This window comes from Aulonocara sp. 'chitande type north' Nkhata Bay, linkage group LG22 (genome assembly GCF_057382095.1).
Source record: "Aulonocara sp. 'chitande type north' Nkhata Bay isolate Kocher_YH1m ecotype deep benthic linkage group LG22, A_spYH_male_GT1.1, whole genome shotgun sequence".
Taxonomy (NCBI): Eukaryota; Metazoa; Chordata; class Actinopteri; order Cichliformes; family Cichlidae; genus Aulonocara; species Aulonocara sp. 'chitande type north' Nkhata Bay.
Window position 1 is genome coordinate 5,816,509 of NC_141364.1, and position 16,670 is coordinate 5,833,178.

Genomic DNA, 16,670 nt, shown 5'->3' on the forward strand with positions numbered 1-16,670 from the left:
GTATAATAGAGGTCCTTCTGGTCGTCCAAAAACAAAAAACTATTGGGACTGCAGTCAAGAAATTAAATGAATGTCTATGACTGACAGTTAATGTGGTTACTAATTAAGAAATGTTGAAAATGTTTCTGATTAAACGATCACACAATGTTAAAAATGTTAAAAAGCAAGGATGCAGCTCAAGGATAAATTATATTATTTTGCTATCAGCTTACAATACATGCTAGATTCAAGCTGAACAAAATAAACCAAAAAAAAGGGAAAAACGCAAAACAATTAAGTTAAAGTGCAAACATAAAACATGAAGGCCTAACAATGTAAATGCATAAAATAAAACACAAGCTAAAACGATGGCAGCTAGAAAATATAATATAAAATAAACTTTTATGGAAGAAAATATGTTAAATTTCATAAAAGTATGAAAACAACAGATAAAAAATATGGTAAATGTTATTAAAAAATTAAGCAAAATAACATTTATTTAATAAAAAGAACAAGAAAATAATGTTATAAAAATGTAAAATTACAAGATTACTAAAACGCTACCGCTTCTCGTGAATGCAACACACATTGACACTAAAACGTGACGCCTCCATGAAGTTTCAGCCAATAGCGGCCGCATGTGATAATTCCTGGATGGCCCGTGAACACGCCTCGCCCCGCCCCTCTTCTCTCACGCTGTCACTTAAACAGCGAAAGCAGAGCCCGCCGCGTGTGTGTGTGTACTAAAATGAGATGCAGCTCCTGAAACGTCAGGATGTTTACCTTTTCCACTTCCTTATCTGAGCAATAAGGGAAAATACGATTACTTTTACCCCGAGTTCAAACGCGAACAAACACAAACGGTCTTACCATTTCCTCCACACTAAAAACATATACACGCTATTCTTTTTAACAAAAGAGACACTTAAATAAAGGCCCGCTCTATTATACTGGCAGTACACCGAAACCATTAATTTATAACTGTTTCCTTGAATATTGTGAGTATGTTTTAACTCATACATAAATTGTTTGCTGCGAGGCTTCAAAATAATAGAATAAAAGTCACTGAATTGTCTCAAATCTGATAAAACCACCCGAGGAGCAGCGCCTCGTCTGTTTTCTCCCTGTTGGATGTCCCTATCTGACTCTCGCGCTCTCAACAACAAGCACATGGACCCGGCACGCGCCGACTGTTGCCTACCGGCGACTGTGCAGCGCTGCTATTGGCTGAATCTAGGTCACTCGCTGCGGCTCTCAGCGCTCTATTGGCTAAAAATAGGTCACAGTCTCCGCCCACAGATTTCCCCATGCCATGGCCGCGTGAGAGCACGGTTGGAGGGAAGGAGGGGGGTGTTTATGTTTCACTTCTGAAGGATCCATTAAAGATCATATTTACCTTTTCATCGTAAATGTTCCGAAGGCACAGACAAACTAAGGCAAAGTAAACAAAAAATACAGCAAGGACTTCATAAAACAAAGACAACGTTAATAAAACGGATAAACAGCAAATAAACAATAAATGATCCAAAAGCTCTTAATTTTGTTTACACTTTAAAACCATTTTTAGCATTTCAGTGATTTTTTACTACAATGAAGTATTTTTGCTGATTATTAATTATTAATATTCCGTCATATTTTGAGTGTTTTGTTTTGTATGCTTTTTAGTTACATGTTTGAACTTTTTTCCTATGTTACCAGACAGATAAAGTTGAGTTCTAAATCTACATCAGTGGATTTCATACCAGTCTGTATGAAATTCTTAATTTTTCTTATTCTTCGATCATCTGTCTCTATCTCACCCCACCCCTATAGTTCTCCTCTGTCACACCAGCACATCTGCATGTCCTCCACTAGATCCATGAACCTCCTCTGTGGTCTTTGTCAACACCTTGTTGTCCAGTATTTCCACTATCTCTCCTCTGCACATGTCCGAACCATCTCAGACTCACTTCACTAACTTTGTCTCCAAACCTCTAAAGCTAACTTGTTCTTAACTCCACTTAAGATACCACCTGCAACTTGGCTTCCTGTCTTTAGTGTGAAAGAAGCAAAAACATTTTTATTATCATCTTCTTTTTTTATCCAGGCAAAAGTCAAGTTAGCAGACATGTAACAATTAAAAAAAACCATATGTGTGATTTTGGCCTTTAGAAAAGAACCCAAGTGTTTTGGCAAGCATTAAATCATTATAATAAACTACATAAAAAGCGGGCTATAATAATACTATTATTGCTATTAAAGAGCTCTTTTCGATGTGAAACATACCTCAAAATACTGGTGTACTTTATTTTGTCTTCTAAAACAAAGTCATTTCTGTTTAAATGTTAGCCATACGCTAGCATTGCAAACCAAACTAGCAGAAGTCATTATTACAACATCCTGTAAATGAACGAAAAATGCAACTGGTTTAAAACGTGACTTCTGCTGCTGTCATTCATGGTTCCTGGAAGCGCCTACACATCTTATGTTATGATGATATAGTGATGTTACACATACATGACAGGAATGTGTGAATAGTAAGAAGCCAAAATGATCTGCCTCACACACAGACACACACAGAGCAGCTGAGTGCGTGCACGCTGGCACGGATCAGCAAAAAGTGTGAAACAACAGCTTGACTCCACTAATGTGTGATCTGAGTTTCATGAGGCGTTTCGAATCAAAATTATTTTCCTCTCATCCCTTCCTCCAACACTTGGGACTCAGCCATGTTTTAAAGGATATTTAAATGCTGCCATCTAGTGACTGGTTGTTGGTATTGCAACAACTTAAAAAAAAACACCCCACTTCCCACTGGTGTTTTTTTAAGGGTTTACACCTAATAATTCATTCTAAGATTTTGTGACGTGCAGAGGATTTGAGAGCGGGAAGATCAGCTGAGTGTGCATGAAAGAGCACACCTGTCTGCGTGTTTCGGGTGTTTAAGGCTAGCTTTGTCACAGCTGTATGTGAGTCGGGTGCTCAGCTTGTGCCAGGCTGTTTTCATAGTGTTTTCTCACAGGCAGCATGAGAGAGATACCACTTCACGGTCCCTGCAGGAAGAAAGTGTGGATAAAAATATCCTTAATCCGCTAATTGTCTAAAACAAACTTTGAGGGGATGGAAGTTTTTTTTTGTCTTTGTGCGAGAAACATGATGGACACCCACTTAAGTCCTATGCTGGACCTTGAGCGTGGGGTTAGGGTTATAGCTGAGAAGTTTAATGGCAACTGTGACATATTTACTGCTGGAAAAACAAACTTTAACAGCATGTTTTAAGTTGTGGAATATTACTCTAAAAGAAAAAAGAAGAGGAAAGTTATTTTAGATATATTCACTGTCAGTTATGTAATTTCACTATTGCACATATGAAGTTAATTTAAGATAAAATGCCATACCACAAAGCTTAAATAATCTCTGTTTCTTGAACAACCACAGCTACTAGATCTCAATCCAGCAGTACCTTTGGGATGTATTGGAACTGCAAATTCTCATTGTAGATGTGCAGCTGTGCGATGCTATCATGTTACTGTGGACAAAAAATCTCTTGAATGTTTCCTTGATGAATCTATGCTATGAAGAATTAAGGCAGTTCTGAAGGCAAAACAAGGGTCCAGCCCAGTACAGTAAAAGTGCAACTAATGAAGTGACTGCAGAGTGTATGTTTTCAGTTGTGGACTTCATGGTTCAAAGATGTGACTAATTAAAACACCATTGTCATGTTTTGGGGGAAACCATGGCAGTGAATGTCTTCTCATGTAACTAACAGTTTCCTCAATGCTATCTACATCTCTCCAACTTCATTTGGATTCAACTGCAGGTAAACTTGTTGAAAGATGTTGAAAGCTCAGTTTTATCAGTACAATGTTGTCATCTGAGGGAGATCAGTTAATCATGTAAAATGATGCACTTTCCTTTATGCTCCATTTACTATCAAATAACCAACATTTCAGGAACATTTAAAATATACATCCTATAACATGTCACTTAACTAAAAAGAGATGAGTGCATGAAACAGAAGATTTAAGACAATCAATGTTTCAGATTTTTTTTTTTTTTTTATTCGATTTGAGGGTTTTCAACAACTCACTTTTAGGCAATGAAAAGGATAGTAATTTAGTAATAATATTACATGTTTTAGTTTTACAGGTAAAAGAAAACACACATCTGGACAGGACCTAAGTAATGAACTATGTGTACACGCTTCTGTTACAAAAATGGGGCATCAAGTGTGGCAATGAGGGAGTAGGTAAAAGGGGGCTCAAGGAGGAGGGGGGAGGATATCACATCGATACATATACTCATCCCGCTGTTTTACAAAGTCAGACCCTGACTCGTTCCCTCCCACCCAAACATTAGCAACAATGATAAAAGAAATGATACTCGGTGTAAGAAAAAAAAAAAAAATCAATATATAATAAAATATAATACGAATTGTACAGTACACTTCGGTTATTTCTCTTCTTCCTTTTCAAATCCTGAACACACTAACAGCTCCTGTTCTCACTCTCTGTTCACGCTTCTTCAAAAACATCATAAAGTAGTGTACATTAAAAACAAGATCAACACTTTGTTTGTCCCAACTGTCTCCCTTCAGTCTCTTTAGACAAACAAACCCTTTATTGTCCCAAGAAGCTCATTAAAAATGACAATAGTGTCACATCAGGATTTCTTTTTTCCATTAAAGATAAATTTATCTTGAGGGCAAATTTCATCTCAGTATAAAAAGAGAGTTCTTCCACAGGGGCAACAAATAAACACAGACCAAGAGACAGACACGCTACTGTTTACCGGTGAATAATGTGAACGCAAACTAGAACTAAAAAAATAGAGATGCACCGATATTTGGAGGGATATCAGTACACAAGAAGGCATTTACTGATATTTGTGTGTTGTGTTGCGTTACTTTTGTGCTGGCTGAGTGTGATGAAGAACAGAAGACTTTAACGGAACTTTATGCAAATCTCTGTTGGAAAAACAATTTGAAACTTTCCAAAATGTAATAAATAAAAAAGTGATTGTATATCTAAAAGATTTTATATCTAAAAGCCACTTATTAAAGTTATTAAAGTGGCTTTTAGTACTTTCCTCTATCGCCACAAGATGGTGCAGTGAGTCCATGTAACCTGGCAACTCATTACAAACATCCACCCATCCCTCCACTTGAGAAAATATCAAAAGTTAACTGAAAACACCAACCGATAAAACTGTGCCCCCTGGTGGTCAAACCTGGCAGAACATAATTACAGGGGAAAAAATAAAAATAAACTTTTGTTTCATAGTTGAGCTGTGTAATAAATAAAAATAAACACTAAAATATATATAGGTATAAATCTGCATTTCTTTTGGTCAAATTGTTTAATATCGGTGCATCCCTACTACCGGAGATACATCCCCTCTACAAAAGGCATCCAATCCACATTTATGCCCAAACACTGATGATCGGGGATTTAAAAAAACAAAACAAAAAAAAAAAAAAACCAGAAACATGATGGACAGGAAGCCGAATCTGTTTTTAATAACAGATGCTACTAAAGTCATGTGGTCTTGAGTTCCTTCACCTTTGGGGAAGAGGAAACAGCCTGTGATGGTGGTTCTGATTTTGGGCCTTTTGAAGTCCACTTTAATTTATCGACCACCGTTGCTGTGGTAAGTTAGGATTGTACACAGGAGGAAGGCTTGAGGTTATTACTGTAGTTACACTAAACCCCATACTTCCACCTTTTTTTTTTTCTTTTTTGTTAAAAACTTGCTAGCTCTTGCTTGCTTCTTGGATTATTTAAAAAAAATAAACATCAAAAACAATCTAAAAAAAAAAAAAAAAAAAAAAAAAAAATTGTTTACTGACTGTAGTCAGTCAGAACCGTTGATCTCTCAGGCTGGACCAGACCTGGGACTGGCAGCTGGACTGGTGAATGTTCATCATCTGACGATGGAGATCTCATCAGTCCCCAGCTCCCACCCCCACTGCTGGTGGTCGCCCGGCAGCAGAACTTGTGGCGGGCGAGTAGCCGCGGGTTCCAAAAACTGTGTCGGCATTTGTGGCATTGGAATGCAGCTTGTTTAAGATGCTGGCCCCTGTGTTTCAAGGCTTTGTATAACGAACTGGTGCGCCTCTCACACACCTGGCACCGCAGACGGGCATGGCGGCCTGAGTTCCTAGGTGGGTGCCTAATGGCGTGATGGACCAGCAGAGAACCCTGCTTGGCATACATGGTGCTTGGGCAGATGGGGCAGGGGAAGCGTTTGATGGGGACGTCCATCGATGTAAGCCCCGTGACCCTGACGGCGCCACCGCACCATGACTTCACCTTCATTACACTGCCCTTTATCCTCAACTGTGCCAGGAGCTTTTTTTTGTTGAGCTGAGCCTGTAGTCTGCCCCGCTTCTTTCTCAGAATCATCAGCTTCCTGCGCGTGTCTTTACTCAGGGGCACGCCCACCAGCTTTCCGTCCCTCATGATGCTGTGGATCACTACTCGCCGTTTTTTCTTCCGGTGCTTTCTTGTCTGCCCATGACGCTTTTGGTAGTTTTTTGGGCGGTAGTAAAAAGGGTGCGGGTGTTGCTGCTGTTGTTGTTGTTGCTGTTGCTGCTGCTGTTGTGGTGGGGGTGGCGGAGGAGGAGGTGGTGGTGGTGGCGGCGGCGGCGGCTGTTGTTGTTGTTGTGGGTTTGGTTGTTGTCCGGATGTCCCCTGTGGCATGTGGGAGGAAGCAGCGTAGTTGGGAGCTGAATTAGAATCGTAGAAGAGCGGGGAGTATCCAGAGGGTTGGTTCTGATTCACGCGCTGACCGTTGCGGTCAATGCCATGCTGAGACAGCTTGTGCCGCACTAAGCTGTTAGAATAAGCAAAGGCTTTGCCACACACTTCACAGCGAAAAGACTTCTCCAGCCCCACCCTGCCGCCATGGACAGTCTGCTGATGTGCTGTCAGGTGGAAATAGTGACGGAAGGATTTCCAGCAAACGGTACAGGTGTAAAGCCTCTGTGATGGCGTGCCAGACGTTGGAGACTTTTCTCCTTGAGAGCAGGAGGAGAAGAAGTCAGAGTTCCCTGTGTTGGCGACTTGGCTGATGGCGGCAGCAGCACCTTTTATTCTCCTCCCCTGGTTGTCGATTTCTCCTCTTCTGTGCAGCTTCCCGTGTCTCACGAGGCTCTGAGCGTAGGCGAACATCTTCCCGCAAAGATTGCACTTGTAGTTCTTTTGACCCGAGTGTACAGTCAGATGCTTGGTGAGGTGGAAAGGCTCACGGAACATCTTGCCACAGACGTCACACGCGTGAGGCTTTTCCCCTGTGTGGACACGGTTGTGGCGCCTCAGAGTCTCCGCCCTCCTGAAGCGTTTGCCACATATCTGACATCCGTACGGCCTTTCCGATCCGTCGCCTGGCGGTGCTGGGCTCCTCCTCCTCCTGACGATGGTATTGGGATCCCTTTTCTCTCTGGGCTTCCGCGGCCTCCTGGGCTTTGTGTGCGGCTGGCTGGGGTGGGTCAGCGGCATGGTGGAACCATTCAGGGTGGAGGTGGATGACGGTCCACCTAGGTTACCAAACCCCAACCCCCCCAATAGGCCTCCAATGATATCCCTCCTCTCTCCTTCCCGGCTTTCTGTGTTTATATCGCACGAGGCGGCGGCTGCAGCAGCGATGGCTGACATTGCACTGCTGGTGACCTCGTCTTCTGAATCATCCAATAGGGAAGAGAGTGGAAGGTGCGGCTGTTGTTGCTGTTGATGGTGGTGATGTTGCTGACTTTGTGGGTGGGGGTGAAGAGTTGGGGCTAAAGGGGCCTTCCGGAGGGTCTGGTTGGTCATTTCATTGGCTAATGTGCTTTCTGGGGGATACAGAGATGAAGGCTGGGATCGTCTGTAGTCGTCGACACCGCTGCTGTTGTAGGACGACTGGCTCTGGTAGCGATTTCTGGAATAATCTGTTGCATATTTGTCACTGTCCATCGCTGCCCCATCACTTGAAATCCCTACGCTGTCACTTCTACTTTCCATTTTACTGCTGCTAGGGTTGGAAGATGCACTCCCTGCACTGCTGGCCCTGTTTTTTGAACTGCGTGGAGGTTTGCCACAAGCACCTGAAGCGGCATGGTTCAGGAGAGAGGTGCTCTCACGAAAACAACGCCCACATGCCGGGCAGCGGAAAGGTTTCTCGTCGTGGATCTTCTCATGTCTCGTAAGTGACTCTCGACGGTTGAAGGACTTTTGGCAGATGCTGCAGACAAAAGGCCGGTTTTCTGAATGGGTGACACTGTGCTGGATGAGGTGACCTCTCTTTTTAAATCTCTTCCCACACTCGCCGCAACAGAATATCCTCTCCGGGCTGGGAGAGTTACAGTCTGACTTCCTGCTTTGGCTTTCTGGTGTCAACCCATGGCTGCGGAGATGCCTTCGTAGACTCGAAAGGTGGGTGAAGGTTTTACCACACTCACCACAGTGGTAAAGGGGTTCTGGTTCTGTCTGGCCTGATGAGATGCTGTTATGATTTTCTTGGGATTTTGACAGCTGTTGGTTTCCGTTGGCAACGAGCACAGAGGTGGGATTTGAGGAGGTGGGAACAGATGAGGAGGAGGACACAGTGGAGGATGACTGTTGCTGCTGCGAGGACGGTGAGAGGAGAGAGGAATGCTGCGGTTCACTTCCGATTCCACTTAGCCTGACGCCCCCAGACCCTCCTCCTCCTACGAGGCCCGATGAGGAGCTCTGACTGTGCCCACTCGAGCTGCTGTTGTGGCAGTTGCTAACACTACTGCTGCTGTGACTGTGGCTGCTACTGTCCGTTTTCCTCTGGGGCAGATAACCCGCCATTGCCTTCTTTCTCCTGCTACCCCCACTCGATCCTGATGTAGACGAGCTGTCTACAGACTTTGCTCCATCATCTTTAGAGAGGGACAGGTGCAGGGGCAGCGGGAGGGGGAGGCCAGCCTCTTGCTGCATTAGCGATGCTATCTGGTTAGAGGAGAGGACAGGAATGCCTTGGAAATCAAAACCGCCCAGTGGGGCCGGCTGCGGGGCTGGGTGAAGAGGGTGCGGGTGGTGAGTGTGGCTGTGTGGATGAGATAAGGCGTGTGGGGTGAGTTGCTGCTGTTGCTGCTGAGGCTGTGGAGCTGTGTGGCTGTGGGAGGAGTGGAGTGCAGGAGGGGCAGCCAGTGCTGAGTTTGACTCTGAGGCGCCTTGCCCGAGGCCCAAACCTAGGTGGTTGTGAGTGCCCTGCTGGACGAGGAACTGCTCTAGGCTGCTGCTGGTGGGAACACCAGACAGGAAGTACTGATTAGCAGCAAGCATGCAGCTGAACTGCTGGTGGAGACTGCGAGGATCGGACTGGCCAACTAAGGGGACCGCAGTGCTACCAGAGGGGTTGTTGGAGCCGGAAGCAGAGGTGGAGGGTGAGGGTGAGGAGGAAGAAGGGCCAGAAGAGGGCTGGGGCACAGAGAGACCTGGATGGAGCGGGGGAGGCGGGGGTGCAGGTGTGACAACCCCCCCAATGACTCCTGCGCTTCCTCCACTGCTGCTCCCACCAAAGTCGAAACGTCCCATCCCAGAGTGGAGCTGCTCCTGAGCCAGCGCTGCCTCAGCAGGGTGAAAAGGCCGCAGAAACTGGGGGTACCCCGACGAGGAGCTCCCGCTGCCACTGCTGCTACTGCTGCTCATCTTACTCGACTTCCTGGAGCTGTGAGACGACGTGGACGACTGGCTCTGGTGGGAGATGGATGGAGGAGGAGCACTCATTTTGGCAAACAATGATGAGGAGTCTGCAAAAGCATTGCTCCGTGAGGTTTGGAGGGACCCAAGGCCGAGGCCCGACAAGAGGCTTCCAGATGTGTCACCACAGGGTTGGTGTTGTTGTTGCAGCTGCTGCTGGTGCTGCAGCTGCACTTGCTGTTGGTGGCTCAGTTGTCGTTCTAATCCAAGGCCTTTGAACTGGTGGGCTTGGTGTCCACTTAGCATTTCTAAAATGTCCATGGGGTACTTGCTGAACTGAAACATCTCCCAATGCAGCTGTGACAATGCACTCAGGGGTGGCACAACCCGTTTGCAGCTGCTGGAAACAGCAGTGAGCCCTTATCAAACCTGCGGCGGTCTGATTTTCACAAGTAGTCCTGCTAACGTCCAACAGGCCACGATAATCCACCGAGAGCCTGATTTTCCTTACATGAATGTGTCGCTAAAGAGCGAAGCGTCAAATGCTTCTTTAAAAAAAAGAAAAAGAAAAAAAAGGTCATAAATATACTAAACTATAATAAAAAAGAAAACAGAGTCTGTAGTGTTTCTTTAGAATGTTCCATAGCAGTCCCATAAAGTGGAGTGTGTCCGTTATTTCTGTGCAGGCTGAACCATTGTTTCACTGGCCTTCCATCCAGTCAAGGAGATCTTCGAGGAGCCTGAACAAAAACAATCAAAAAGAATAATGTCAGTAATTCTGTATAAATTAAACAATAACAACATATTGTTTTTCCTGCCCTCAGTGCCTCTCCCTTAGCAATTACAGTGTGGAACTTGATACAGCTAGGACAAACAAATTTTCGCAGGTATCAGTCTCTTGCTTCAGAACTGATTATTTGCACTCATGTTACCCTGATGATAGTTTTTTGGCAGTGAAGAGATGACCTGTTTGTTTCTGTAGCTCTAGTTTTTAGTGTTTTTAGAAAAGCAGACTGATTTTACTGTGTAAAAACCAGGTCACTGGCTTCCTGTTTTATCCACTCAAGAGGATCAAAGCAGCTGTTCTACAATTATTTTTGCACAACTCTGGAAATCTTGGAAAGCGTACTGCATTCAATGTTTATTCAACCAGGTAAACTTTTCTTCAGCTGGTTTTCTAATCTCATCAAGCTCGAACCCAGTGAACCTAAAGCTCCGCAGCTGCTGTAACTTTGAGTTTCTCAGGAGATGATTTCCTTTAAATCCTTGTTGTGGCCAAGCTGTGAAACCAGATTGTAATTTGTTTCTGTTGTAGTGTGAGAAAGCAGTTCCAATCACAGTGTTTAGTTAAAAAAAAAAAATCATTACTGGCAGGCAGAAAAGCGATAAGCCAAACATGGAAATCCAGAGAAATAAATGTAAGCAGGATAGAAATCATCAATCCTCAATGGTTCCTGTCTGTGTTGCAGATAAACATTACAGTCAAATAATCAGCATTACAACTGAAATCGGAGAGGAAATGAACAAGAAGCCATTTTGATTACTGACCATTCCAATTATTTATTAATCAAGAACTCAAAGCCTTTGTCTGGTTGAAGCAGAGTCTTCTCTATTTGAGCTAAATATAAAAATAAAAATAAGATCACGTAGACAAAGAGTCACATCATTCCCTATTCAAACTTTAAGACCTAAACATTTTCACAGAACAAGAGCAAATTACCAGAAGTAAATGTGTTTACATGTTCCAAAATATCACTTGTGGGTCAACAGGAGCTGATTATGAGCATTTTGTTTCAGAAATCAATTCTTATGTGACTTGCTGCTTCAATTCCTGTTGATGTACTTTTAAAAGTTTCTCAGTCTTGCATCTCTTTTCCTGCCTCAGCATTGTTAACTTCTACTTCCTCTCTCTTCTGTTTGTGACAGTGTAAGTATGTGTGTTAAGAGAAAATGTAATACAAAAACCCTTAAAACCGTAATATGAATTAATAATTCTGCCTAGACACAGTAATATTTACTTCAATCAAATATTAGGACATATTCCAGTTATGTGTGTCAGCCTGCAATTTTTTTTAAAATAAAATTTAATACTATAAGAGGAACCGTACCATTTCGCAATTTAGAGACACCAGTAAGGGTGACAAATTCCCTGAATTGTCACCCTTACTGGGACTCACTGGGAATTCAGAGATGGCTCCTGTCCACCTCTTGCTGGATAAAATGACTTCCAACACATACAAATGCACACACACAAAACGCCCATCTCTCTCTCTCTCTCTCTCTGTATGGAGTGACGTGATACTGATGTGATACTGTAAACTCTTAAGGAATGCAATACGTCACAACATACACAACATAGTACTGTACAATTCAGACTAGAACTGCTCCATTATAACAAAAATTGCAATCCTAATTATTTTGTGACATTATTTAGTGTGATTTCTGTCTTGTTAAAGCAGATTTCCTCTCACATTAAATACAACTCAAAATGAAAACATATACAAAAAGATATGAAGGTAGTGGAAGACAGTGTTGTCCGATAGGTTATGCTCAGGCTAGTGAGCATTTTTGATTGTGAAATCTGTCTGGCAAGGACGACTGCCAGTCCTTGTAGGCCCAGAGCTGTGGGATGTTTGTGGGTTCAAACAGGGAGTGAAGAGAGGCCCAGGCACCACTGAACTCTAGACATTTGCATGGAAGCCACAGGGATAGAAACAGAGAGCCGAAGTCAATAATCTAACAACATTTCCAGAAGCAGACTGGATTAGAGACCCTTGGAGACAAAGGCATCTGCAAAGAAGAGTCAAAGATCCTTCCACAGCCTCACCTTCAGAAAGCTTTTACAACTTTCACTTCTTCTAGATGGATTTAGTTTCCATCATATCTTAGTTCACTCTGATCTAAACTGTGAGTGAGTTTGAGGTTTTAGGGTGGGCACTGATGCAAAAAGGGGGATGGGGGCTTGATTTACAACAAGGGAGAAGGAGAGATAGACTGAAAATGAACCAAGCAAGCACTTGTCTGATATTTGAATTTTGCATGTGCAACATGACAGCCTAAAAGAAGCACTTGACTTGAAGTAAATTACAGCAAATAAATCAATAACCTACTGATATGCTTTCCTTTAAAAAGGAGAAAACATATTTTAGCTCCATAAAAACAAAGGAAGAGGACAAAGTGCACTCGCTCATATTCATTTATCTCAAAAAACACAAATGAAAATATTTGAGGCTGTATCGTTTGAAACACCAGTTTTCTTCATTCTTCAACTTAATACTGCCAAAAACATCAGCAAAATGACACTCCTGTCATAATCTAACAATAATGACACCCTCTTTAATTTAACTAATGATGCTTCTCGCGTTCACTGCATGCAACAACCCGCCATCATTTCAACCTCTCCAAAACATCAGCCTAAATAATTCAAGTCGCTACTTCTCCTGTGTCAGCATCGCATTTTCTGTCCAATACTTCGTTTTGTTTTGGGGGGTTTTAAAACTAGGGTCAAATCTGCTTTTATTTCTGACCTTTTTCTAGCTCTGCAGTGAGCGCTCGATGTGAATGAGACTCCAGAAACCACAGAAGCCAAACGTCTTTATATGCGCTGTCACATCTGTGTACAGTCAGATATAAAACCAGGAAGGATTTTGTATGTTGTCTGTACAGACAAAGCATAATGATCATGCATTCAGTTTAGCTGCATGCAAATTGTGAAATTAAGAAAACAGTCATTAACAGTCTAACAGTCTAAGCCAAAAAAAAAAAAGAAAAAAAAAAAAAAAGAAGCACCGACGTAGGTCTGCTCGATTATAGCAAAACTCAATCAAATACCGGGGGGGGGGGGGGGGGGGGGTTCTCACAGCTAAGGAACACATAACAAAGCCAATTCCAATCCCATGCCAGTTCACATAAAGCCTAGAATGCACAACAAATACGATGAAATTCAAAAACATGCTCAATGTATTTACAACAGTGGAAAATATCACACAAAGCATAATTTCCAAATGCTCTGTGTCTCCAGCCAGGCTACAAACAATAATGAGACTTATTAGTAAAATAAATCTAATTTTGGTCCTTAAAATGTTTTTGGTAGCGATCACTCTCCCAAAGGGAGGCTCTTTGTTAAACCCTAATCTTGCCTCCCCACCCAAACAGAAACTGGGCCGATGGTCTTTGGGTTTCTGTGTTCAGCACAATATATGAAGATTACCCAGCTGCAAGCTATGCAAATGATAGCAATGTAAAAAACTACAGCAATTCAACCCTGGGTTGCAGGCAAGAGTATACAGTTGTTTTGGTCTTTACCATCATTTCAGTTAGAGGTGGGAATCACCATACATCCCACGATACGATATTATTGCAATTTTAAAAAAAAAAATACTTTGCGATATTCAGATTCTGTACATAAAGGTAAACTTTATCAATATTCATTTTATCTAATATCAAAGTCTCACACTCAGTCTCTCATTTCAGTCAGTTTTATTGTTGACAAACTGAACGGTTTGTATTACAGTCTAGTCCAACTTAACTGAATGCAACCATCTGGTACAATTATAGCTATTCTGAACTATGCAATTTATGAAAACTATGCAGCCCATTCAGCAACTGAAGAATTTGAAAGTAAATTAAAACAAAATATAATTTTACATTAAATAAAAAAGTTTAAAACTTAAAATAAAACATGTTTATTGCTGCCAAAAAAAGTTAAACACATTTGGACAGTGAAGGATTCTTGCTCAGAAAAAGGATCAACATGCTCTGAAGTCAGAGTTCCAGTCCACAAAAACTTTTTTGGTAACAAAATATCGATTTCTGCTGTCCCTGTATCGATACATTATTAGCAAACAAAATATCACAATACTACACAGTATCGATTTTTTCCCCCCCACCCCTAATTTCAGTGATATATCATTGCAGGAGCTCAGATTCAGAGCTGCAACAATTTGAAAAGATGAGAGCATCCAGTTAAAATTAAATACATAAATAAAATAGCAAATCCAGCAAGCGTTGCTTGTCAGTATAAATTGTGATAAAACTGTTGTAACAACAGTTGGTGTGCAGCACAACCAATGCAGTGTCCATAATCCAGGCATAAGTGTGTGCCATTTCTTTTTGAAGACTGTAATTGGGTGGCTAAAAGTGTCGGCATGCATTTCAGCCACTTGTACGCTCAATTTGATTTTTACTGTCACCCCACTCAGTATCCAGCCAGAGGCAAGGGTCGGAGTTGAGAATGTTCCTGGTAACTAATTTACTAGTCATATAAATGACAGAAACAAGGGACAGATGTCTAAGTGAGCTGCAACCACAATGGTGTCGTAAATAAAATAATACGTTTAACCAACTAGTATTTTGGACACCAACTAGCAACAGCAGCAATGTTTAAATGTCACACTGACCATTAACAAAACAAAATCCTGTTTTATCCATTTATGGAAAATAACAGGCACTTGGGGCAGGGATAGCTCAGTAGGTAGAGTGGTGGCCCCATGATCGGAAGGTCGAGGGTTCGAATCCACTGAACGGCTACCCTGAGGTACCGTCCCCAAAATAAATAGGAAAAGCTAGTTTATTTACTTTAAATAAAGATTTCTAAATCCACATTAGCTTATAGTGTTCATTAGTCAATTTATATTTTGTTCAAAATAAAAACAAACCTCTGGTTAATAGGAGCAGAGAATATACCATTTTCTTTCACATTTTAACTATGCACACAGGTGGTTTGATGAAGGCCTTTTACATTCATAAGGACAAATTCTTACTGAATGTAAGAACTTGAGCAACATGCTTTAGTGGTTCCACTCAATCAGTTATGTTACACTAAAATATTTAAAAAACTGCCTGTATCTGGGGTGAATACTATGAAGCAAGCTCAACGTAGTCAGGATTTCTCTGTTATTTGGTTCAACAACAGCTAAAACCCAGGTCAGAGATAACAGGTATCCCACTGGTGGTTATCAGATTTGTATGTCAACACAGGCTTTCCAGGCTCTGTGCACTTGTGGTGGACGCTCATTTCACTCTTATTCTGCACAAAACTCAGAGGAACATACAATAGAGAGCTATAAACAATGTAAAGCATAAAATGCCATAATGGTGCTGCAAAAATAAAATAAAAATAAAAAATGCAACAGCAACCACAACACCAGAAAATCTTAAAATTTGTGAACTGGTAAAGTTAAATATTTATCTCCAGAAAAGTAAAACAGATTTGGTGGAACATTAGGATTAAAAAAAAATAAAATCATATTTACATGTTTTCTGCTTCACTGGGTCAATACATGCAAATTCCCGTGACAATGCAAAGTAGACTGCACTGCTTCGTCTATCATCAGGTGGCATTACTAAGGAAGAGCTCAACTGAGTGCATTTATTACCAATAATGTCTGCTGAAGGAAAGCATTTAGAAAATGTCTTCTGGAAAATATCATCACAAACATCTCACAGCAGGAGCTGTCATTAAAAGGTTAATTTTGTCATCCAGCAGCCCCAAAACCACAATACTTATAATGCGGTAAGAAACAGCAGTAATAGCAGCAATTTAAGCCATTTCTAATGTTTAAAATTTAATGGTTTTGTTTTGTTTGTTTTTTTACTTCTTAAGTTTTGTCTCCCTTTATACCCAATTAAACAAAAATTCAAGCAAATAGATTAACATTAGATATTGAACAAAAATATGCATCCAAAGTACACTTCTGTTAGGAGGTAAAAGGAAAGATGGTGGATAGAAAAAAAGAAGCATAAAAAAAAAAAAAAAATCCAGGTCCAGTTATTCATAATGGATATAAACAAGTAATAAAAAGCATTATTACAGTGGGTGTTTCTTTCCACGAGCATCAGTTGTTTAAAGGACACTAGGAGCTGCTACTGCCTTATTTATTTATTTTTATATATATATATATATATATATATATATATATATATATATATATATATATATATATATATATATATATATATATATATATATATATATATATATATATATATATTAGGGCTGCCACAAACGATTATTTTGATAGTCGACTAGTCACCGATTATTTTTGCGATTAGTCGACTAATCAG

At 41.4% G+C, this 16,670-nt stretch overlaps 1 protein-coding gene across 1 annotated transcript in view; it reads right to left on the reverse strand.

The window, feature by feature from the left end:
• Positions 1–3,996: 3,996 nt before the first annotated feature.
• The window catches only part of LOC147303315 (uncharacterized), a 15,599-nt gene continuing 2,925 nt past the window's right edge, over positions 3,997–16,670 (reverse strand). Inside the window, exon 3 of the mRNA XM_086280307.1 lies at positions 3,997–10,345. Within this exon, the coding sequence (XP_086136433.1) occupies positions 5,799–9,950 (4,152 nt within the window). The 5' untranslated portion in view covers positions 9,951–10,345 and the 3' untranslated portion in view covers positions 3,997–5,798. The remainder of the gene's footprint in view (positions 10,346–16,670) is intronic.